The sequence below is a fragment of the Mixophyes fleayi genome, chromosome 3, assembly GCF_038048845.1.
Source record: "Mixophyes fleayi isolate aMixFle1 chromosome 3, aMixFle1.hap1, whole genome shotgun sequence".
Taxonomy (NCBI): Eukaryota; Metazoa; Chordata; class Amphibia; order Anura; family Limnodynastidae; genus Mixophyes; species Mixophyes fleayi.
Window position 1 is genome coordinate 265,882,970 of NC_134404.1, and position 24,059 is coordinate 265,907,028.

Genomic DNA, 24,059 nt, shown 5'->3' on the forward strand with positions numbered 1-24,059 from the left:
TATGGAAAATTTTCTTGTAATAGGCCGCAGTGAAACCATCTGGGTCAAAATTCTGTCCACCTTGTCACCCTTCTCATAGAATCTCTGCTTTAGCCTGCAAAGTAGTAGATTCAGACAGAAGGCGATTCAGATCTGTCCTTACTTAAAGAAGTTTAGCTAGGGTAGAGATATTTGGGACAGCTTGTGTTGGCACCCAAAGTCCTGGAGTTGGATAGCCAAAGAGAAGCGTTTTAAAGCACACAGTTTCTTGTGTCGTTAGGCCATGATGATAAGGTGCCGACGTGTCTCAGGAATATTGTTAAGGAGAAAATACTGCTCCAAAATATCCCTTAGCTAGAGGGGTGGGGACAGGAAACCGTCAGAGAGGTCAGCTGAGATAGGAGAGTGGTCAGACCACACCATCGGGTAAATATGGGCTGCTTGGAGCGTAAGAGTCGGATCGTGGCTGACTAGAATAATGTCTATCCTAGAGCGTGTCATGGACCGGGGAGTAAAACATAATATCAGTCAACTCCAGAAAGGAGCCCACAGCAAAGCAATTAAGTAGGCGACGCAGAGATCAGATGATTTAGTCGCTCTTGTTATAGTTTACCTTTCTGTAGCTGGAAGATGTTGAGGTTTTGTGGTGGATTGATAGTCTGGAGCTATGGCCTGAAGCTGGAGATTGCAGGAGGTCCCAAGGTCTCAAGAAGATGGACATCATCTAGAGTCTTTGCCGCATGGAGCTTGTTATGATGCCAGAGTAGAAAACGGAAGGCAAGCCCCTTCTGTAGCGAATGTTGCTGTCTTGAGAAGGATGAGCGGGGTAATATCCTAAAAAATTGAGTCATACATTCGGAATTCCCATAAAACCATCTCTTTAGTACTGTAGTAATGGCACCGGAGGATAAGATCACAAAGTTGAGAGGCTTCCTGAAATTGTTGGCGGTGAGCCCTGTGTGCCCTGTCCAGTAGAAGCTGAACTTTCGGAGTAGCAGGTGTCAGTTGGCTAAAGAGTCTCTTCAAGTATTAATCCAGCACCGAAAGTTCTACTTCCTCAGGAATGCTCAAGGCGTTATTTTCCTGGTCCTCCTGCTGATCCTGGAGGTGGAGCGTGTATTGTCGCAGGTGCTGAAGTTAAGTCTCCATAGCCTGATGAGAGGAAATGAACCCAAGATGGATGAGGTTAAGATGATCAGCCCTGTCGCCAAGATTATGAAGTTCAGCCATCAAAGAACCAATGGCCTTAAGCCCTTTCACCTGGACCGCTTGCAATCTCTTAGTCTTTTACTTTGTGAAATAAGAACTGCAGATCTTTGCGAGTCAATGAAGAGTAGTCGGTCCTCCGAGTCGGAATGATCATGGTGTCGAGGAGCGGAAGCTCTTGGGGTTCAATAAGCAATCTTCATAAAACTCTTAGGCATGATACACCAGTGAGAGAGCTACAGGAAAGAGCAGATTTGGTAACCAGCTGTGATGCCTTTAGTAGTGGGGGTAGGGAATAGTACTTAATGTGGCATTTCAAGTGTAGACCTGGATCCAAGGCCCATGGAGGGAACCTTAAACCATTGCACAGAAGATGCTACAAGGAGCCAAACCAGAGCGAAGGGCAAGGGGATGTCTTAGGTGAAGAAGCCATGTGGCCGTTCATCTACGAAGGGCTGGCCAGGAGCAAAGGTCAAGGCAATTCTAAGCAGATGAGGAGCTGGACCACAGTAGCAAAATTCAATTAGATCACACTGAGAGGCCAAAATGATAGGTGTTAAAAAGGCCCTCTGGTGATGGTCATAGAAGTCTGAACCAGTGTGCAGGGACTGTGGGTAGTAGGAGCCTGAATTAAACAAAAAGCAGTCTCTGGAAACACTGCCCACATTATGGCCTGTACCAGCAGGGGGCAAACCTACCTCAGGGTTCCTCCGCTGGCATTGGTGTCTCACGTCCTAGCTCAGTGCCACGCTGTCAGGCTCTTGCAGCAGAGAGCTGGGTCTACTAGTGATGAGAGAGTAAGAAAAAAAAAGCAGAAGTGTATAGAGGGACAATTCAGAGATGTAAATAATAAGTAATTTAAAATAGTATAACTTTTATTATCTTAATTTAAAAATTATATCAGAGTATCTCCAATACAGATAAAGCTAGCGAAATAATTAAAAAAAGGGGAAAGGAAAGTGAAATAAAATTGCGGATCAACCGCAAATAACTCAGCCTGCCTGTTAGATTAATTGGTGCAACATAACAAATTATTTATTATCATAGTCCAGGTGCCAATAATACAAGTCGCACCTAAATTTATTGTTTTTAGATAGAGCACAAATGATGGATATAATATATTTGCCCACCTCCCCAATGGTCCTTCCACCTAGATTGATCTATCTAAATAGAGCTTAGATAAAAATCTTAGTATAGTATCTCATATAAGCTCCTTAAGTGAAGCCCCTTTTCAGGTAAGTTCAAGGTGTTAGAGCGAGAGTGGACAGGCTGGACGCCCAGAGAGCAGCAGAAGGAATGTCGCACAGGCCTTGCAGCCGCGGCCCCCAGCCAGGAATATTAGGAATATTCTGGTAGCTAAACTCATTGCCGGTGGGTAAAAGCTCCTTCTCAGTGAATTCCTGGGGAAGTCACCATACTGCGGCAGCAATATGGGGCAGCGGGGACGCCTAAGGAGCATAAGAATCTCGTCTTTGTCCCGGAGCTCTGGTATCATGTGGCCAATCTGAATGGCATCATAGCCACACCATCATAGTCCATTTTTAACTAAAGCTGCTTTGTCCGTTAACATTTGAGTGTCGCGCAGGCAAGTATCTTTTTTTTTTTTTTTTTTTTAAAAACATATTTACAGACTTGACAAGAGTCATATTTCAAATAGCCACACAGTTAAATAGCCTAGTCTTTTCATACATGGTTTTCATTTGTCATTAAAGATTTATTCATAATGTATTCTAAGCATATGCTGCTTTCCCACAGTTTCTTTTCTTTTGGCATTTGTATTTGTAGAGTCTGATCTCATGGGTACTTCACATAAGCACTATGAAGCATTTTGTTGTCACTCTCTAGCAGGAATGTCCTAAAATGACTGCCATAGTGATATAGTGATAGATATTGTTATCTTTGACTAATAATGTAGAAGAGGGACCAAAAGACATCTTTCACAGCTATTTTTAAAATTGTAAAGCGCTACGGAATATGTTGGCGCTATATAAATAAATTATGATGATGAAGTAGTGACCCCAGTTCCGTAATTATAATTTAATGACATATATCTTGTGGGAAAATAGAACTTTAAGTATGACAATTGATGGATTTTTATAATTCAGACCATGTTTCTCCTGTTTGTCGCTGTTGTCATGTCAATTTTTTTTTTTAAATATATTTTTATTCAGATTTTTGGCAAGAATAAACGGTACAGCATATGTTATGATCATACAACTCATAACAGTATAAACAGCGATAGTTTATAATACAGGTGAAATAAGGACCTCAGAACCACCACAAACGGAGTGGTCCTCGAGATTAATAAAATACGGGTAAAGCGAGATTCAAAATAACTGTGGTTATGAGATAACCGGAGTACCATGAAGGGAAGATGGAGAAAGGGGTAGGAAGAGGGAAAAAAAAAGAGAAGTGGAAAACAGAGAGGGGGCAGATTGTGGGGAGGAGGGGGGGGGAGAAGGGAGTGTTAGTAGGGGGAAGAACAAAGAAGAAGGAAGCGGAAATAGAGCCTAGCGAGACTCGGCTTACGCTGTTGTCAATTTTTATGTCTATAGCTTTTATCTTTCAGTTCTATATCGCTCCATAATTGGCTACTAAGCGACCACCAGTGGTCGTTCAGACCAACAAAAGTCTGATTGGCTTTGATTGTACAGGCTTGAAAATTTGGTTAGCCGATCTTGTCAGCTTCTGCTGGGTGTCAGAACTTGATTGTAATGCTTGGCACCAATCGTAATCTGATTGTTTGCCATGAACGGCTGAATATATATATATATATATATATATATATATATATGTATGTATCATCATTTATTTATATAGCGCCAACATATTCCGTAGCGCTTTACAATTGGGGACAAACATAGTAAACTAATAAACAAACTGGGTAAAACGGACACAGAGGGGAGAAGGCCCTGCTCGCAAGCTTACAATCTATTGAACAATGGGAGTTTTGACACATGAGGTTAAGTCTACATTTGCAGTCGGCCCAGCCAGACTGCAAAGGTAAGAGTGACTCATAAGCTAAATCATCCTGTCACACAACAATGTTGGGCAAGGGGTAGTTGTATAACAGGTGGTAATAGGATAGTGTAGTGAGGTTAAGATATAGATATATATCTAGCAGTTGGGGATAATGTCCTTCAAATGCATGTTGTGCACACTGTGATCATTATGGTAAATTTTGTCGATATACAAATATACAGTCAATGTATATGCAAATATTTAAGTTAGATTTGTCATTGGAAACTTTAAAGTTTCACATATGCATATATAAGGCTAGGACGTGGACTTGCCAGTAGGTTAAGTCTATACTACTTTCTAAGTCTGTCATTCTCAAACCTACTCTCAGGGCTAATACATGTTTGGTTGATTGTCTAAAAATAATGGATTTATTTGATTGCTGGAAAACCGTGTACAGAAGACCGTTCCTGGCCAAATCCCAGGAACCAAGTCGCCAGAGCGCCAAAAACATTGTGCTGATGTTTTGGAAACATGTTTGCTTATAATTTATTTACTTCTTCCCTGGCTACTTGATGGCTTGTAAACATGTGCATTGTAATGTAGTACCCGTTAAATGTGCAGATGAAACCTTGTACCTTCTAATCTCTCTGTGTTCTCAGTCTCCCTGCAGCTTAGGCAGACTTCATTTCTAAAGTTGCCTTCATCAGGCTTCTTTACAAATGAATGACTAACTTAGTCATTCATTTATAAAGTTGTCTGATGAAGGGGCCTCTGAGCTCTGAAAGTTAGCAAATATAATAATATTTTTTTTGGGTTAGCCAATAAAGGTATTGCTCCTATAATACTTTTGTCTTTTTTGACACAAAAGTATTTAACATCATACAGACTATTGTTAAAGGGGTTGGGGATAAGTGCAAATGATGGCAGTCTAGTTTCCCCATTTTGCATGACTACACAAGGATGTTTATGGAGTAGTAACATTGCAGTACAACAGAAGCACAATACATTGTGCCCAAAACATGCTCTAAACTTGTAAAGATTTAACTGATATTAATCTTGTCATTGGCACAATTACATTGTTTGCAGTGGGTTGGGTTCTTTACATGTCAATAAGAAGAGTACATAAACTGCCTTGTACTTTATCCTTGTTATTGTGAAGACCTGGAAGCAAAAACACACTTTGGTATCTTTTGTTTTCAACAGTAGAAAGTAACACTGTAATTATAATACAATGTACATGGAAGTACTTTTCTGGAGACAGAGAAGTATAATGTCCTTATGTGTAGTACTTTTAAAAAAAAAACAAACAAAAAAAAAACAGGCTTACCTGACATAATGAGCTAGTTTGCCAAGTGTTAAGAATCTACTGCTTCTTTTGTTTTTCGAATAGAACAAATTTTTTTTTTTTTTTTTAAAACAAGTAAAACTCATTTCACATCTCTCCAGATTGCTTAATTCTAGGCTAGTTCTGAAGTCTTATTGACATGTTAATAATCCAACCCACATATTCATCATCATCATCCTCATCATTTATTAATATAGTGCCACTAATTCCGCAGAGAACTCCCTCACATCAGTCTCTGCCCCATTGGGGCTTACAGTCTAAACTTACACACACAGGTCAATTTGTTAGCAGCCAATTAACCTACCAGTATGTTTTTGGAGTGTGGGAGGAAATCAGAGCACCCGGAGGAAACCCACGCAGACACGGAGAGAACATACAAACTCCACACAGATAAGGCCATGGTCGGGAATTGAACTCATGGCCCCAGTGCTGTAAGGCAGAAGTGCTAACCACTTAGCCACTGTGCTGTCCCATTAGAGTAAACCGTCTGAGCCAGAGAATGTGAGCAACCTCTGTACAGCGCTGTGGATTTGGTGGCGCTACATAAATAATATGATTATGATGATGAACATAAAATCCTATTGAGTGGTGCCGTATACATATAATATTAAAAGGACACTTTTCTTCTCAATACAACTTAACAGTACAATCTAATAATTTACTCAACCCCGCACATCTGACTACATATATTTGGCAGCTTGGCAAGGAGAAAAGCGGCACCAAAATAAAATATCAGATATATTGTTAAAACCTGTATTTTGCTGCCGACAGTGGAGTATTGACCCAGGGTAACCTCTACCTATGTAGGTCACCTTATACAGTGGCAGCACAGAGTTTCTTTTGTCTTTACAACATTTGTGAAACAGTTTTCATTGTGTGCAATCAGTTTTCTTGCTTAAAAAGTAATTTCAAGACGTTTAGTCTAAAACACAGCCACTCTGAGAGGCTATTATTTACTGACTGAATATTCAAGCTATAATAATTATCAGTTGGCTGTTAAAATACCTAGATGTCTGGATGTAAGTAAAGAATGCAGTAATAAGCAGAGAGGGAGGTATCAAGAATAATACATAGGTGTCTGTTAGGATGAGAGCATAAAATATAATATGATATAGAATATTAAATGTCAGGCCCCAAATAAAAGATTACATTGATAAATAGAAGTGAACATGATTGTCCCCTCAGATAAGTTTGTTTCCTTTTGTTAAAACATTTGGTCAAGTAGCCTAGTGGGAGGTAATTGGGTTCAGAGGACACTCTGTTAAGCTGGGTACACACTACAGAATTTCCACCAACTTTTTATGCCGATCGATGGTCCGATCGCTTGATCCATAGATTGCATACACACTAGCCTTGTTTTAGATGATAATGGGAAGAGCGGACGTCCCTTTAGCGACTTTTTACAGATTGTAATTTCTTACTCACTGTTGTGGATCGGTCGGAAACTTATACACTCTACACAACAGAAAGGAGTTTGGAACGCAAATATTCAACTTTACGACCAACCAAATGAGGCGACAATCGTCCATGTGGGCATATTTTCGATCATCGTGTTACTACACACACTGATCCGACTATCAAACGAGCTGTCGTATGTCGGCTGGTTGAGCCGATTATTGGACAAAAACCCTGTAGTGTGTACCCAGCCTTAGGAAACTAAGATATGCAGATCACAGACATCCATTGTTTTTGATCATGTATTCCACTTCCTAATTGACTTCCTTTAAATAGGTATTGTAAAAACAAAATAACCACTAGGTGTGAATTAGACAGAGACATATGCCTAGGTGAGAATCTTGGAGACAGAAGGCAAAACTTGAATGCTCTCTAGGAAGGTATTTAGAAATAGTAACTTTCAAGAAAATACATTTCCATTTTCGTATTTTGGGAAATACATGTGGTACTCCATACTAAGAGGCAAAAACCCAACAAAGTGTTTAAAACATAGATACCAGCTATACAGGGAACAGCCTTAGTCACATGTATTTTGGGATGAGATCTGATATTGCTGTAACCCCATCATATTTGGTATTTAAATGTGCTGGGGCAACGGCCGTACGCCGAGCTATACGTTTTTCGCGCCCCGGCAACACAGGGCAACCGGGCGCTTGTGCCAAGACTCCTCCTAAGCCTGCGGGCTTGTAGCACTTATTACATTCATTAAGCCACACTTGGGGAGCTTATTATGCCATTTCATTCTGTGCTCCTAATTGGCTGTCTTAAGTATTTAAGGCTTGGCCTCCCTGCCAGTTATAGCATGGATAATGTCTGCTGCTGTCCTGCTCCTGTCCTGTTCCTGTTTGTCCCAGTGTTTCTGTGGATACTCTGACCCTCTGTTATTGAACCTCCTGTTGTGACCCTTTGCTCTGTTTCTGGACTCTGCTTTCATGCTGGTGACCCTGACCTTTTAGTGTGTTATTTGACTACCCTGTTTGCTTCGGACCCGTAACCTGGGCTTACGTCTGACTATCCGTTACCACCAGTACAGCCTCCCCCGGCCCTGCCGCTGCGGTGTTGTTGATAAACTTGCACTACATCTAGAGTTAAGTCATGGGGGCATCCGAGTACCTGTGAGCGCATAAAGCTCCACGGGAAAGGCAGCTGCTATAGGTGAAGACCTCTTCCGCAAGTTTATTATCAGACCGACAGCCTAACAGTATGTCAAATCTTTATCTATTTTTTTTTTTTTTGCATTATCTGTAAGCATTGTACCTTTTTGTTTATTAAATCTTAACAATTTAATAGCTTTGTCCTTATCCTTAAACAAATCCATTGCCTGTTTAGAAGAGAGATTGCTTGGCTGGGATTAACGCTTTAAAAACCACAGAGAGTGAAGAGTTAACTGTTTAGCTACCAGAGCACAGAGTGTGTGCAATTGGATAATTGAGTCATAGGGTTGCTGCGGGCCTTATACGTAGCTGGTGGAGAGATGTGGAAGCGGGTGTCTGTGTTGGGAAACGGACCAGTAAATCTGTAGACTTAGAGAAAGAGGCGAGTGTGAGATCTGGGCTGGTTTCCTGTGCGTTTCCTTACAGTAAGTTTTCCAAGTCACAACTGCGCAGAGGGCGGTTTGTGACGGCTAAAGGGGTTCAGGAGTGGTTTCCTGACAAAATAGAGTTGTTATATTGTATGACTGTTGGAATATATGATAAGATATTAAATCAGGGAGTAGCTAGAGGGGCTTATCCCTGACAGTATCCATAGTAATTCTCCAAATTTTACAACCAGGCCCAAAAGAGTGGCCCGAGTCAGCCAAATACACCAATGTAAGATTAGTGTGTAGAGATACCCGTTTCTCCAGTCCCTCAGTACAAAGTCCACGTAATTCACATTATCTCCAGGGATGCAATGGCAAAAAGGAGACTAGAGCGTGGGCATCCCTGCCAAGTCCCTTTTTCTTTTAATGAGAGAATGAACTCAGATAGGTGGCATTAGTTTATATTAAAGCAATTTCACCCAGGAGCTAAAATCCAGACCTGCCAGCTTTCTGCTCACCCAACAGAAATCATGGGGGGTGGGGGGCACAAGTGCCCTTTCTGCAATCTCCCCCTCCCCCGGTTAAGAAGTTGGCGCGACTAACACAGACCTATACATAGTTTAGCTGAGTACACCATACTGTAGGTGAAAATGCGCTCCTCCAATAGTATTTTACAGCCGCAAAAGTAGTCTTCTCTTCCTGATTTTGTAAAGGGTACTCCACATACATTTAAATCAACAAAACATATTGTATGTTTAGTACTGTGTATTACTGTACATAATATTCTGACATATACAAATCTTAGTTCTAGTTGCTGTAATACTTCAGGAATCTCATCTGCATCTAGTATGATGCTTTTTTTCCAGCTGCAAATGCTATTTAATTACATGTAATGAAGCAATGCACACTTTTAGGATTATTATAAGCTTCCTCTTCAAGCAGTATCTGACAGTTTTTGTTGATATATTTATAAGATTTATGTCAAATATAAAATAATGAGCAAATGTGCTAAAGTAAGTTATATGTTTACCAACTAATTATCCCTGTCACAGTCCTAGCAGCAGCTTTGATTGTTGCTGTAATTATTCTGGGAATTTGCTGATGGTGCTAATTTAATGCATTAAAGGAAGCATTTGTGTTTTTTTTATTTTTTTATTATATATTTGTTAAATGTATATGCCAATTTTTTTTATCTCGGACAATCCATATTTTTGTATTGCTTTTCTCTCTGGTCTTCTTAATAACTAATGTACATTGTCTTTGCACCCATACTGGCAGATCGTTGGGTAGAACCATATCGTCTGCTGTTTTGGCTTTAATACACAGTAGTCTACTTTAGAGTCAATTACATAAAGTGCTACGGTACCGCAATAAAGCGGATTTCCCTTCGCAAACCCTAGGGAGGGGCGAAGGGAAATCCATGTTATTGCGCTACCGCGTAGTACTTTCTCCGGCTTTTCCGGAGCGTAACCGAGATAACCAGGCATAATTGAATATGCCGCAGCGTAGTGGTTAGCACTTCTGCCTCACAGCACTGGGGTCATGAATTCGATTCCCAACCATGACCTTATATGTGTGGGGTTTGTATGTTCTCCCTGTGTTTGCGTGGGTTTCCTCCGGGTGCTCCGGTTTCCTCCCACACTCCAAAAACATACTGGTAGGTTAATTGGCTGCTATCAAAAATTGACCCTACCCTCTCCCTCGCCGTCTGTCTGTCTCCCTTTCTGTCTGTCTTTGTCTGAGAAGTGTGTGTCTATATTAGGGAATTTAGACTGTAAGCTCCAATTGGGCAGGGACTGATGTGAATGAGTTCTCTGTACAACGCTGCGGAATTAGTGACGCTATATAAATGATGATGATGATGCCCCTTAGAGTTTTTCCCTTTGAACACTGAATGGTTTACATGTTAATGTTCCTATGACTGTTGTAATGAAAGGTGGTGGTTGAAAGCAGCAATACTTCCTCTCACCCTCCAAATCAGCAGATATATGTCCTTCCTGTAGTTTGACAGCTAAATATCTTTAAATTCTACAAATGTGAGCATCGTGGGCAATTTTGTAGCCCTCCTTGCCAGGATACATTCCCTAAAAGCTTATTTATTTTTTTATTTTTTTTATTGTGTCAGACACCCAGAGGATGCAGTCATCGCAGACTTGTAGACTGCACTGTTAGGTCTATTTTGGGTATTTAATTTATGCCCATAGTATGCAAATAAACTTTTTTCAAAAAACTCTCTGCTGTGCTAGCAGCTGGTATGCTAGATATTGGTTTCCTTTAAGTGAAAGTAACTGCATGGGAGGAATTGTACCAAAAGCCATATGACTGTAGAGACCTTTTCCTGCCAGCTGGAAAAATGATCTGTACTAATTGGTGGCTGACCACTTAGTGATTTGCACTGGACTGATGGCATTTTTGTTAAACTTGCTCTACTGCTTTCAGAAGAAGTCAATGTTCCATATTTTGAATGCAGTCCTTTTTGTAATCTCAATGTCTAGTATAGTATCATTAGGTAGATTGTGAGCTCTTCGGGGAACATCCCTCTTTCTTTTATGTTTTTTGAATTTTTGTACTCATCTTGTATATGTCGTGTTCCCTTTAGTTGTGTACTTGTGTTTCCATGGTAATGAATATATGTATACTTGTTGAAACTTCATAGGACTATTGTCTGCAGCACTGTAAAATCAGATTTGAGGATTTTAGTTAAAGATGCAGACACTTAATACATGTCTAGGAAACTGCTTTGGTTGGGGAAGCCTTTGTGATGGTGGGAAAATTACAATTCAATTACTGCTTTCAGTGATCTCATTCACGTCTTGTTAAAGTCCGCCCATAATTAAATACAGTGTTGGAAATTTATGAAGCTGCAAGCTCCCATTTCATCTTTCAACTGTACATTAACTATGTTCTTTAATGTCTTGGGAACCAACTTTCCTGCATTTTGTTTAAAAAAACAAACAAAAAAAAAAAAGCACAATGTCCGAATCTAAATTTATTGTTTATATTTGTGCACATACATTTTAATACTGAAATCCATAGGTTGTAAGCATGCGAGCAGGGCCTTCTTAACTCTCTGTCTGTATTATCCAGTATTGTTTTATTACTGTGTTTGTTTCCAATTGTAAAGCGCTACGGAATTTGCTGGCGCTATATAAATAAATGATGACTATTAAATAAGATTCGCTGTTTAAGATGTTGAAAGTGGACACTATTTTTAACCAGCCTATTTTCATAATTCCAGTAGATTACAAAATATCTACTGAGTATGTTCTAAACACATTTTTGACATTTTAAATATTACTGTAGGAATACATTTACAGTATAGGGAACCTGTTAACCACACACAGTAGAGGCAGCCATTGTATGGACCCAACCAGTGTTTAAAACTATTGAATTGTTAAACTAAAGTAAATTGGTAGGCTTATGTCACATGAATATTGTATTTTACACAAGAGATTTGTCTTCACTATGATTAAATTATGGGTCCATTTTATTTTTTTATGTTTACTCACTTTAATCAACACCAAATGATATAATAATAATAATTTCTATAGCACCAATCATATTATGAAATCTGTATGCAGAATTTTAATATTATCATGTCAGCCCTTGCTCTTGTTCCTCAGAATAGGAAGTAATTTGCGATGTCTAAAATACACCTTCATGCAATATAGTGCAGAAACTAAAATACTATATTTTCATATTATGGAGATTTGTAGAGTTTAGATTGTGTATAAAACATAGGCACTTCCATGTTTGTTATATCTAATTAAAATTGTATTGTTTGGAAGTCGTCATACTCTTTTCACAATACTTTAGCACTGGCCACTCATTTATGAAATTTTCCAAATAATCCCCCTATGACAGTTAGGACCGCCTATGCCACACTGTCTGTTGCTGCTGGGAACCGGCCGGGCTTACTTTGCCACCGTTCCCTTTTGGTATCCCAAACGCACCCTGTCACCGCAGTAGAAGGGGCTTACAAATGCTGGCACCACTGGACTCCTTTACCCGCATACAGAACCGGGTTTCATCTGGGTAACTGACGCTGCGAGTGTACCCCGTTACTGGTGTACCTGTGCTGGTACTGCTGACCTCTTCCTATGAATCAGGGTTGCTGTGGATGGATTCCCTCTGGCCTATCACACTGGCCAGAGCATCTGGGTAGCGGACAGAGCGGTGGTACTCGATACTGGGTCCAAACCTCAGAAACAGCCAGTAATGGATTAGATTTTGGGTCTAATCTGTAGGTCTCAGGGATAGACAAGTTTCTAAACAGGTCTTTGAAGCAAGTGATGTTTATTTGCTCACCCTGGTTGAAGGTACCGGGGAGCAGGTCAGATGGAACATGAAGAACAATTTTCAATACAAGACAGTGCTTTTTATACATATTTGAACAAATGACTCACTTGGTAAGCCAGCCCACTGAGATCTGAGCTATTTATAGAATCAGGATGCAATTTGTTTACCCAAACATGGATTTACATGCAATGCAAAGCTAACAATATTTACACTTACCTGTGATATCTTAAAACTTGCTGTGATTTCCTGCATCTTATGTTGGACAAAGGACATCTAACAGCAGTCTAATTAAACCTTCCTTCAGGTGCTAGACCCTTACATGTCAAAAAGTCTAATTAACATGAGATTAACATGGGTCCTTTCTTCAGACAGTCACAGAATACATATTCCCAAAGAAAGGTACAAAACCCCAAACAAGTAATTTCCCCACATCACGATAACAAAAGAATTTCTCCACAAAGGCTTAATGTATCAGATATATATACCTCAGAAATCATGCATTTCCTCTAGCAAAGATAGATTACTGGGTTTTATAAAACCGTATTCAAAACCTCGTCTTTGTCCTCACAAGATATGGGTCAAGTGTTACATAAGCGTGTTGTCTTGTATTATTGACTTCAGCTGCCTTAAGTGAATAGTTTAATAAGAAGTGTTTATCTGCTCCAACCTTTAAAGATGCATGAGGAAGAAAGGCCGGATCTTGGGTAGGGGTTGATGTCTGCCATTTTTAACTTTAATGAGGTGATTAAGAGAGAAAATGTGATGTGTGGTCGTGATGTTCACACTGCTGAATAATAGCAGAAATCTCAACAAATCCTTTAGCATTCTACAATTAATTTCAGATGAAAGAGGTTTATATAATAACTTTTATGTCAAGCACTAAGTTTACAACTATATCTCGGGGATATAAACGTGTTATGTTGTACTTTTACCAAGTCCAACTAATGCGTAAGACCTTTTTTTGTACAAAATTTTCTCTCAAATCGCTGATAGACAAGAGTTTGCACTCAACTGCGCAGTGAATGTAAATCTAAAGTAACGTGTATTTTACATTTTGGTCCTCTTTTTAACATTCTTTAAATTGTAACTTTAATGTTCCTCTGCTGTTCTGACAGACACACGTGGGAAGCAATAGATGATGAGAAACATGTATACTACAAAATCAACGTCTGTGTAAACCTGAATGCCAGTGATTGCGGCGGAGTGGAGAGCGCCATTTGTGCTCATGATATAAACCAAAACACTTTTCAGTCAGTGGGTAAGTCCAAAATATACTTGTGGGCAAATGTTTATCTTCTGTCTGACAGTCAGTCTTGTCTGGATGGTAGAGTATACTTGTTCACTGGTTACACTAGGATGAGTTTAGTCCATGCTGTCCAAGCTTTCCTTTGAAGGGGCTGAATCTGTTACATAAACAATTTTTCTGGGGGTGGGGTGGGGGGCACACGAGAGGCAGAAAACTGTAGCTTGGAAATGTGGTACTCTTCCTGGAAGTAGTGTTGTCAGTGGTGCCTCAACAATTTGAAACTTAGGAGACAGTCATATAAAGTGGTGGAGAACATTCTAGAGGAAGAAATCGCCCATGTGTGTTTGGAGGCGGATGATAATGGCTAAAACTGTTAGTGTTTGTCATATCAAAGAGCACAAGTATGTGCAGTGTTGTGGAAGCTCTAAAGGTGAGGGTTCATGGAAGGAAGTATTAAGTTGGGAATCATCATTGGATATAAGAATAAGCAAAGCTGTATTAAAAACATCATAAATATTATTGAAATAACTTTATTGCATGTGAAAAAAACACTTTTTGTTCAAACTCCGTATGGTAGAGTACAGAAGAGATAAAGTCTCCCACTCATGTTGCAGTCTGGTTGTTCAGCATGAATGCTAACCAATTGGATCAGTGAGCAGTTTGGTCACACACACTGATCCAGTGTGAGCCACCAAACCACTGCATCAAAAACCACTTATGAACTACACCATGGTTGCATTCAGTGGCAGATGCTCCCCCCCAGCAGGAACTTGCTTCTGGCGGCTGCCCACTATGACACAATCAGAGCAGCCGGGCAGCATACTATCCCTGCCTGTCTCTGCTGAACGGACCTGCACATAGTGTGCACCTGTAGGCATCCTTAGGTGTCAAAAAGGGGTCGGGGACTAAATCGCTCCCTCTACAATTACATTCTAGATCCGCCCCTGGTTGCATTGTCCAACATGCCTTACAATCATACTAATTTTGGGGCTACATTCCACAACATTGCCATTCCAGCTAAAAAGAACAGAGCTCTATTTTTAATGTTAATAAACATCTTTTTTTTTTTTTACTTTTTTTTTTTTTTTTTTGTATATTCATGCTTTTTAAGTATACCTTTTTTCTTTTTTTTCCCCACTGATTACATCCGGGCCGTAATTTTAACACTTTTAGCACACCATATGTATTTTTACCATGGTTATCCAATAGTACCTTGGCGTGAAAAGTGAACTGATTTTTCTCTTATCAGTAGGTGTTTGTCATTGTCAAAAACGGTGGGATGTGCATTTTGTGCTTGCGATAACTGGAACGCCATCCCTTTCACACTTAGCTTATACATAGCTCTTTAGAGAAAGCTAAAGTTTTGTTAGCGAATTGTATTTTAAACCTGCGCTTTATACATGAGATTTCACTACATGACTTTAAGTGTCAGTCCACGCCCCCTGCAAATCAATATATGGAGACCCTTTTTAATTTTAGTGTATGCATTTTAAAATGTTTTTCTACTTTCAGGAACATTACCGCTACAGAAGGGCAATAATGTGCTTGTGTTTAATACTACTGCGGATTGTCCAGGGTCTAACCATAAAATCCAAAGTATCATCAACTTAATATGCGGGAAGTCATTGGTCAGTGTTTAATACCTGTGTGTTTCTCTTGTTGTGTCTACATGATTCCTCTGGGTGTGTGATGTACTTCAGCTGTATGAACATATTAGAACTGTTTGAAGTTAGGAGAGCCTGTGTTATTGTGGAAGCCTTGTCCCCTGTGTACACCAGACTATATCTTCTGCCAAACAGAAAATATACTTGTGAAATGGTTGTATAAATCTGTATGGAGATGCTCCATAAAATTACCTTGTTACCAAGAATATATGCGTTTTCAGATATCTTTAAATATGTGATGTCGTGGAAACCTTTATATTGACACTTATTTTTCAATAAAATATTTGATAAAATGAATGTTACGCCAAAGCATGTTTAACGTCATCTTACAGACTGGTTAGCATTCTCCCATCAACTAAAATATACCCCGATCAGCCACAACATCAAAACCACTGACAAATTAAATGAATAACATTGATTATCTTGTTACAATGGCATCTGTCAAGGGGTGGTATATATTAGGCAGCAAGTGAACAGCCAGTTCTTGAAGTTGATGTGTCGAAAGCAGGAAAAATGGGCAAGCATACGGCTCGGACTGACTTTGACAAGGGTCAAATTGTGAAGGCATAGACGACTGGGTCGGAGTGTCTCCAAAACTGCAGGTCTTGTGGGGTGCTCCCGGTATGCAGTAGTTGGTACCTACCAAAAGTGGTCCAAACAAGGACAATAAGTGAACTGGTGACCGTTATGGGCGCACAAAGCTCATTGAGGCGCGTGGGGAGCGAAAGCTAGCCCATCTGGTCCAATCCCATGCTGGCTATGATGGAAAGGTGTCGGAACACACAGTGCAGCTTGCTGCATATGGGTCTGTGTAGCTGCATACTGGTCAAAGTGCTGACCCCTGTCCACCACCTAAAACGCCTACAATGGGCACATGAGTACCAGAACTGGACCATGAAGCAATGGAAGAAGGTGGCCTGGTCAGATGACTGGGTGCATGTGCGTCACTTACCTGGAGAAAAATGCAAGTCAACATAGGCAGTATGATGCTCTGTGCAGTGTTCTGCTGCTAAATCCTGGCATTTGTGTGGATGTTACTTTGATACATACCATCTACCTAAACATAGTTGTAGACCAAGTACACACCTCCATGGCAATGGTATTCCCTGATGGCAGTGGAATCTTTCAGCAGGATAGTACGCCCTGCCACACTGCAAAAACTGTTCAGGAATAGTTTGAGGAACATGACAAAGAGTTCAAGGTGTTAATTCGGCCTCCAATGCCAATACCAAAAGACACCTGCAGAGAGGGATCTAGAGTACACAATATTAGGCAGTTGGTTTTAATGTTGTGCCGGATCGGTGTTTACCATTTACTGGCAGTGTTTGCGATGGTGGCAAGCCCTCTTCCATAGCCATCTGATCTGCTTGATGTGTACTTGCTGACTTTTACATACATACCCTCCCAAACAAATTCTTGGATTTTACAGGGTATTTTCTAAATACAGTTTTGACATTGTTGCTTGTCTGCAATGTGAACCTAATTTATTCTACCCCCAAAGTAATGAACTGACTGTGTTTTCAAGGCATTCTTCTGTATTGTAAGACCTGGTAAACTCCTCTCCTGAAATGGAGAAGAATATTGAATAAATAAAAAAGCATGGTCTCTGTTGGATATCTTTCACTATGTATAATGCTAATTTAGTGCTATATATTTTCCTGTAAAGTTTTTAAAATATTTGTGCAATATGTTTGTTGTTGTTGCAGACAGCGGTAATATTTGTAAATTGGTGCCAACACCCTATTTCAGCAAATGTATGGAAAAGTGATATATTGCTGTGACTGACTATTTCCAATGCAAACCAAGGCAAAGGGTTTGTCTGCATTAAGAAAATATATATATATATATATATATATATATATATATATATATATATATATATATATAGAGAGAGAGAGAGATTTCCTGAAAATTTGAGTTAGTATGTAAAATGAAGAGGTGCATGTTTTGGTCACCTCATGGTTGCTTATTTTGGGGGTGCAAGGGGATCTGTATGTGTACCTACACTAACAGCCTATTTCTGGAAGAGGGGACTTATATCTCCATGGCATTTTAAGTATTCTAATCATTTTTTATTTATATTTGCTGACACTGCAGGGCACTCCTGAATTTGTTAAATATGATGAATGTGTGCATTACTTTGAATGGAGTACATTCACTGCTTGCAAGAAGAACCTATTTAAACCTATTAAAGAGGTAAGTTTTTGTTTTTTTTTTGTGGGGGTTTTATGGAATATTTTTATTTCCAAACATTGTCAAATTTAACCTGTTGATTTATTTATGAATTTTTTTCTAAATATAGATTTTACTTTAGTTATTGTTAAAAATTTATAAAGGCATAATAACATAAAGGATCCTTTTCCGTGGATGTATAGATGTAGGTAGATGTGTATTCGGTTGCAGATTCTAAGAAGTCCAATAGGGGCAGTATATCCGCTTCACCCATTTCTGGAGGTGCAGGAATGTACTTGCAAGGACAATGGGGCATATTCAATTGTCTGCGTTTTCTGCGGCATTAAAAGTATTACGGTAATTCTAAGCTGGATTTCAGCTCGCCCTGAGCTGCAAGCTGAAAGCCGGCGTTAAAGGTACCGTAATACCGGCAATTACGCGCACGATTACCGTAATAACGGTAATAGTGTGCAAGCCACGTTACTTTTGCAAGTAATGCGGACAATTGAATATGCCCCCTTGTCTCTTCCATAGATCAACACTTTGAGTGCCATCGCCGTAGAATAGAAGAAAATGAGTATGCCACAATGTGTGTTAACAGCATAAATCCTACAGCAGTATGAAGCATGAACGCTTATGGGGAAACTGATCTTATGGCTATGTAATATTTATTTCTGGCGTGGCACAATCAGAGAAGCTTGGGTCTACCAAGACCACCTCTCCCACTGTTTTAGAGCCTGTGTTTATGCTCTACTATAGTCTTAGGTTTGTATGACATCCAAGCCTATGTTAGAGAATGTGTTTACCTAATCTCTCCCTGCATATTTAGTGTTTACTCTGGAGTCAATGTGATAACTATACATATGTAAACATGGGAATTTCTTTTCATGAGAAGCACAGAGAATAGGACCACACAAGCTTTGTTGCAAAGTATTATCTGGCATTATCATTATTAAAGTTAATGGACCATTTGCAATTTTTTGGTCAGGTGCCCTGCTACATTTTTGACTCTGATTACAAGAAACATGACTTGAATCCACTCATAAAGACCTCCGGCGCATATGCAGTGGATGACTGGGATACTGAATCTGACTTGTACATTAATATCTGTAGAACTATTGGTAAGTACTTGTTGCCTCATTCAATTCTTATCTTTCTCTTTCTCTTGAATTTGATTTGTAGCCGGAGAGATATAAAACTAATTCAGAACACACATAGAGCAATCTGGTTCGACCACAGGATAACCAGATCATAGAGCAATTTGGCCACATACCAACTTGATTTTTCAGATGCTGCGTTGAACAGCATGATCATAATGGAGAACAATGATGTCAAACACCCGCCGACGGGTGATTTATTATTTATTATTATTTTCCCCATGCCACAGAGTAAAATCCGATTTAAGATGTTCCTAGACACTGAGTAATTGTTTGTCAGTCTGGGTGAAATTACTAAATTGATCAATTACATCATTATTTTGTGCGTGCAGTTGAAGTGATATGAGCTGTTCGAGATCATACAAGTCTGTTTAGGGAAACTAAATTAATTATGCCTACAACTGGTCAACATAACAGTTACTCTGGCTTCATAGAAAACTTGTAATGTGTTACGATCATGGGAAAACCAGTTTCTTTAGAGACGTCCAGCTGGTTATTGCTGCACAGACTTAATTTTTATTTGAAATTGCTTGTATTGCAGAACAGAATTAAAAATTTTACACTTGTTGGTGGGTCTTTTGAGTGGGTTTTTGTTTGTGTTCCTTTTAAAGGAGATTTTTTTTTTTTTAAATTTAATTGACTTTTTTAATTTAAAATTTCCTCTTCAACACAGTATCATTATGATAGTTGTTAGGAAAATTACTGTCCAGCCTTATGTGATATTTCAATAGCTATAACAAATTGCTTTTAACACAATGGTTTTAGCTTTGCAGGAAATCCTGTTTATAATGGAACAGTGTACAGACTGGGCTGTGTATTACTCTGTCTCTATAGTGTAGCATTGGTGCGTTAATCAATACACATAAATCTGTCTGCAGTTTGTTTCTTTGCTAACGTTGAATACACTGGTTTGTCCAGTTATTTGCAGTTTACAAGTAAAATAAATAATTACATATTCGTAAGACGAATAGCACCCAAAATGCGCTGTACAGGGTCAAACAATATCGCAGTACAAGGTGAGACAGCACGGTACAATTAATAAGCACAGTAACTCGGGAAGCTCAAAGCGCAGCTAGAGAGAGAGAGGGAAGGTGGGGGAGAGGGATAATCCGCATACGTTGGTAGCGTGAGCCCAAGTCTGATTAATTTATATTAAATATTGTATTCATTTATGATGAAGAACCCATTTATATGGGCTCCTGTGCACATGCACCATTTTAGTCCATCCACTCATGGAAAATGGGCCAAAACTGCACAGACTAGCCAAACAATTTTGTCTCAAGAAACCATTAGCAGAGTGAAATGGCACGCGTATGCATGAGCCATTAGGGTGCTAAATATCTAATCTAATTATCAAAAAAAGAACATCATCATTTATTTATATAGCGTCAACATATTCCGTAGTGCTTTACAATTTGGGGATAAACACAGTAATAAACTGGGTTAATCTGAGGTGGGAGGGCCCTGCTTGCAAGCATACAGTCTATTGGACAATGGAAGTGGATACATGAGGTTAAGTCTACATATTGCATTTTGGTCCAGTCAAATTGCAAGGGTAGAAAACAAAACAAAAAAGGATTAGATTGCTATATAACCCAGTCACACAGCAATGTTTGTCAGAGGGTTGATGTCTTGTGTGAAATGTGTAATGGGTGGTAATAGGGTAATCTAGTGAGGTTAAGAGAGTGGTTGAGGAATATTATAAGCTTGTCTGAAGAGATGGGTTTTCAGAGAACGTGTGAAGGTTTGTATACCAGACGAAAGTCTTATTGTGCGTTGGATGCAATTCCATAGAGGGGTGCACCCCTAAAAAAGTCCTGTAACCGTGAATGGGAAGATGTAATGAGTGGGAGAGAGACGCAGATTTTGTGCAGAGCGGAGTTGTCGGGTTGGGAGATATTTTTGAGAAAAGTGAGGAGATGTATATTGGTGCACCTTTGTTGATGGCCTTTTAGATTAGTAAAAGTATTCTATACTGAATTTGCTAAAAAATGGCATCAAGAGTACAGGAGGTAGAGTAGGAAGATAAGAAGAGAGTAGAAACTTCATCTTCATTTGTGGGGACAAATGAAGTGTGGGTGTCAGAGGGTGCTGGGAAGGAATTGAGCTGATTGCTTGTCTATGAAAAGAATACCATTTCTAGTCTGATCTGATCAATCTTCAAGTAGGAAGCAAGACACTGGGCACAGATGGTTTGGAATGGGAGGATTGAGAAGACCTTTAAATGTGTTAAAAATGCATTTGGGGACTGAGCATAGATGAGATTAGAAGTGTATTTGTATTGTCCAGAGCATTTCGGTAGGAGTGATGGATGTATATGTGATAGAAATCATTAAAGGTACGAGATTTACTCCAGATTTCATACTACTTTAGTGTGCCATGGCTGACATCATAGTCGACGTGTAGTTTGAAGGAGCCACTTGATCAAGGACTGTGGCTATGGTTTGGTGAAAATAAGTAGTGATAGGAGAGAGAAGGTGTTGGAGAGAGGTGGAAAGCTTTCTGCAGGTATGCGGAGGCTTGGTGGAGTTTGACTGCAGGGAGGTTACAGCAGTGTGGGTGAGCGTGTAGCTGATGAGGTGATGGTCCTTGAGGGGGAAAATTGTGTTAAGGAAATCAGAAACTGAGCATAATCTAGAGTAAACCAGATCAAGGCAATAGCCATCCTGATGAAGACAGGATTCAACCCACTGGGAGAGGTCGAGGGAGGAGGTTAGCGAGAGTAGTTTGAAAGCAGCTTTGGAAGGTGGATTATCAATGTGGATGTTGAAATAACCCAGGATGATGGTGGGGATGTCTGAAGATATGAAGTGAGGGAGCCATGCAGAGAAATTCTCAATAAATTGTTGATGTGGTCCAGGGGGGGGATAGAAGGTCACCACAACACGCATAGAGAATGGAGTAAAAATCCGGAAAGCATGTACTTCAAAAGTTGTGGGTGATGGGACATTTGGTAGAGCTGTGAATGTACATTGTTGGGAGAGTAGCCCAAATCCACCTCCCTGTCTGCCTCAAGGTCTGGGGGTGTGGGTGAAATGGAGGCCATCTTGTGAAAGGGCTGCAGGTGATGAAGTGTCTGATTGCGTAAGCCAGTGGTTCCCAAACGGTGCCGTGGCCAGGGTAAGTAAGGTGGGAGAAAATTAGGGAGACCCTAAGAGTGTCTCGAACTAAGAAAGTTTGGGATCCGCTGGCGTAAGCCATGTTTCTGTTACTGCCAGTAGGTTGAGGTTGTTTGAGGGTAATGGTCAAGTATGGAGGCAAGTTTGTTACAAGCAGCGTGCATTTCAGAGGGCACATTTAAAGGACTTTGGAAGACAGGTGTGTTTGAGGTTTGCTGAGTTGCACTGGTGTTCTGATTTGTAGTGGAGGAGTTTGGGGGACCTGGATTAAGAGATATATCACCAGCTAATAGAAGCAGAGAGAGAGAGAGAGAGAGAGAGAGAGAGAGAGAGATAGGTAAGAGGATTGTAAAGTGTGTTACATAGTGTTTTCTGGTGAGACGAGGAGGCTGTTCCAGTTAGAGAAAATAAATAGGACACAAGTTCATGGGTGTTAACTAGAGGTAAGTGGAGTAGTGAAGAGGTAATGTGGACAAACGTTTGTGTTGGCGGTAGGGTGAAAGATTATTTAGCCCTAAAGATAGTGCCATGAAAGGAGACTAAGAAAAGCAATTTGTAAACCTGTACCCATGATGCTCTGCTGAACACACCTGGCGCTTTTTTGTTGTTTTGGTTTTTGTTTTGTTTTGTTTTTTTAGTATATAACAGAACATACTAGTATGCAGTATACTGCATACAATGATTAGTGAATATATTGTCCACTGTTTTGATGGCACAAAAGTCCCCGTTTTGCAAGGCATATATTTAATATGTCGTCCACAAATTGTATTGGTGCAACAAAACACCCAGAAGTAAAATTTGTCGTATACACAACCACCTTGTCTAGAGGGCCATGGAGACTTGTGTGTTTGTATAGACATTCTATGAATGAATGAATAAAAAAAAAAAAGAGAAACATTTGCAATATATAAAAACAATAACAAAATATTAATACATGTAGCATTCTTTAGTTTTCATATGTGCAGAGGAAATGCTGATTACAAAACTGAATTCTGGTTTAGGAACAAAGACTACTAAACTTATTTCTCATATTCTAAACGCAGTGAAACCCTCCATAGATAATGTATTTGTACATACCTTGATAGAGGCTCTGCTCCTGTTTCACCTTCTCCCCTCCCCCCCCCTACTCTTTTCTCCTTTTTTTTATAATATAACTTTAAATTCAATCAAATTGTTAAAATATCCGTGCGAGGTGCCTCTGCAGCTGCTGTGAGACACCTCACAGGTTTTTTTTAGCGCCCCATAGAGGTGCGAGCAAAAATGAGTATTACTTTTTACTGTAGTAACTGTAAAAATGCGCGTACATTGTGGACATTTGAATATGCCCCTGTATATCCATTCCAAGTACAGTGGCAGAGGCCATCTTTTCTGGTGAATCTGCCTCGTCCCATTCACTTATAACAAAGTGACAGTAGACAAAAAATGTCATCAGTAAAATGTGGCTACAGGCTGAAAAAAATAAAAAAAATATTAACTAGGTTATTAAGTATAGCAACAATACTTCAGAAATGACACTAGTGAGTCTGTGATTGCCTATATTGTCCACAAAGCAGCTTAGATATGTGTCCATGACCCGAAGTTTACAGATTCCAGTGACGGGCTACACAGTTGCCGATTGCCTTTTGTGTATGATTGATTTGACTCTAGTAAAATCTAAAGCTGTTAGGTAATATTATACCGTATTGGCTGCACATCGATGTGCGTCCAGTTCGAAAATGACTGCTGTCTGGTTCATCATATTAGGTTGTATTACATGTTGATCGGGACTGGGGGAAAATTAGGTTAGTCGATGGCCCTACTCTGACACTGTGTGTGTGTGTATCGTCAGTCAGACCATGCCACTTGTGTCCCATAGGAACTAGATGCTTTTGTCACAAACACCAACAGGTCATATTTTGTCCATATAAGGGTAAGGGAAGCTAGAGCATGACATG

The 24,059-nt window shown here is 39.7% G+C and overlaps 1 protein-coding gene across 1 annotated transcript in view; it reads left to right on the forward strand.

Annotated features, from left to right (window-relative positions):
• The window catches only part of IGF2R (insulin like growth factor 2 receptor), a 106,350-nt gene that overhangs the window by 7,665 nt on the left and 74,626 nt on the right, over positions 1 to 24,059 (forward strand). Inside the window, exons 2-5 of the mRNA XM_075203565.1 lie at positions 13,883 to 14,025; positions 15,526 to 15,641; positions 17,775 to 17,873; positions 18,838 to 18,970. Of these exons, the coding sequence (XP_075059666.1) occupies positions 13,883 to 14,025; positions 15,526 to 15,641; positions 17,775 to 17,873; positions 18,838 to 18,970 (491 nt within the window). The remainder of the gene's footprint in view (positions 1 to 13,882; positions 14,026 to 15,525; positions 15,642 to 17,774; positions 17,874 to 18,837; positions 18,971 to 24,059) is intronic.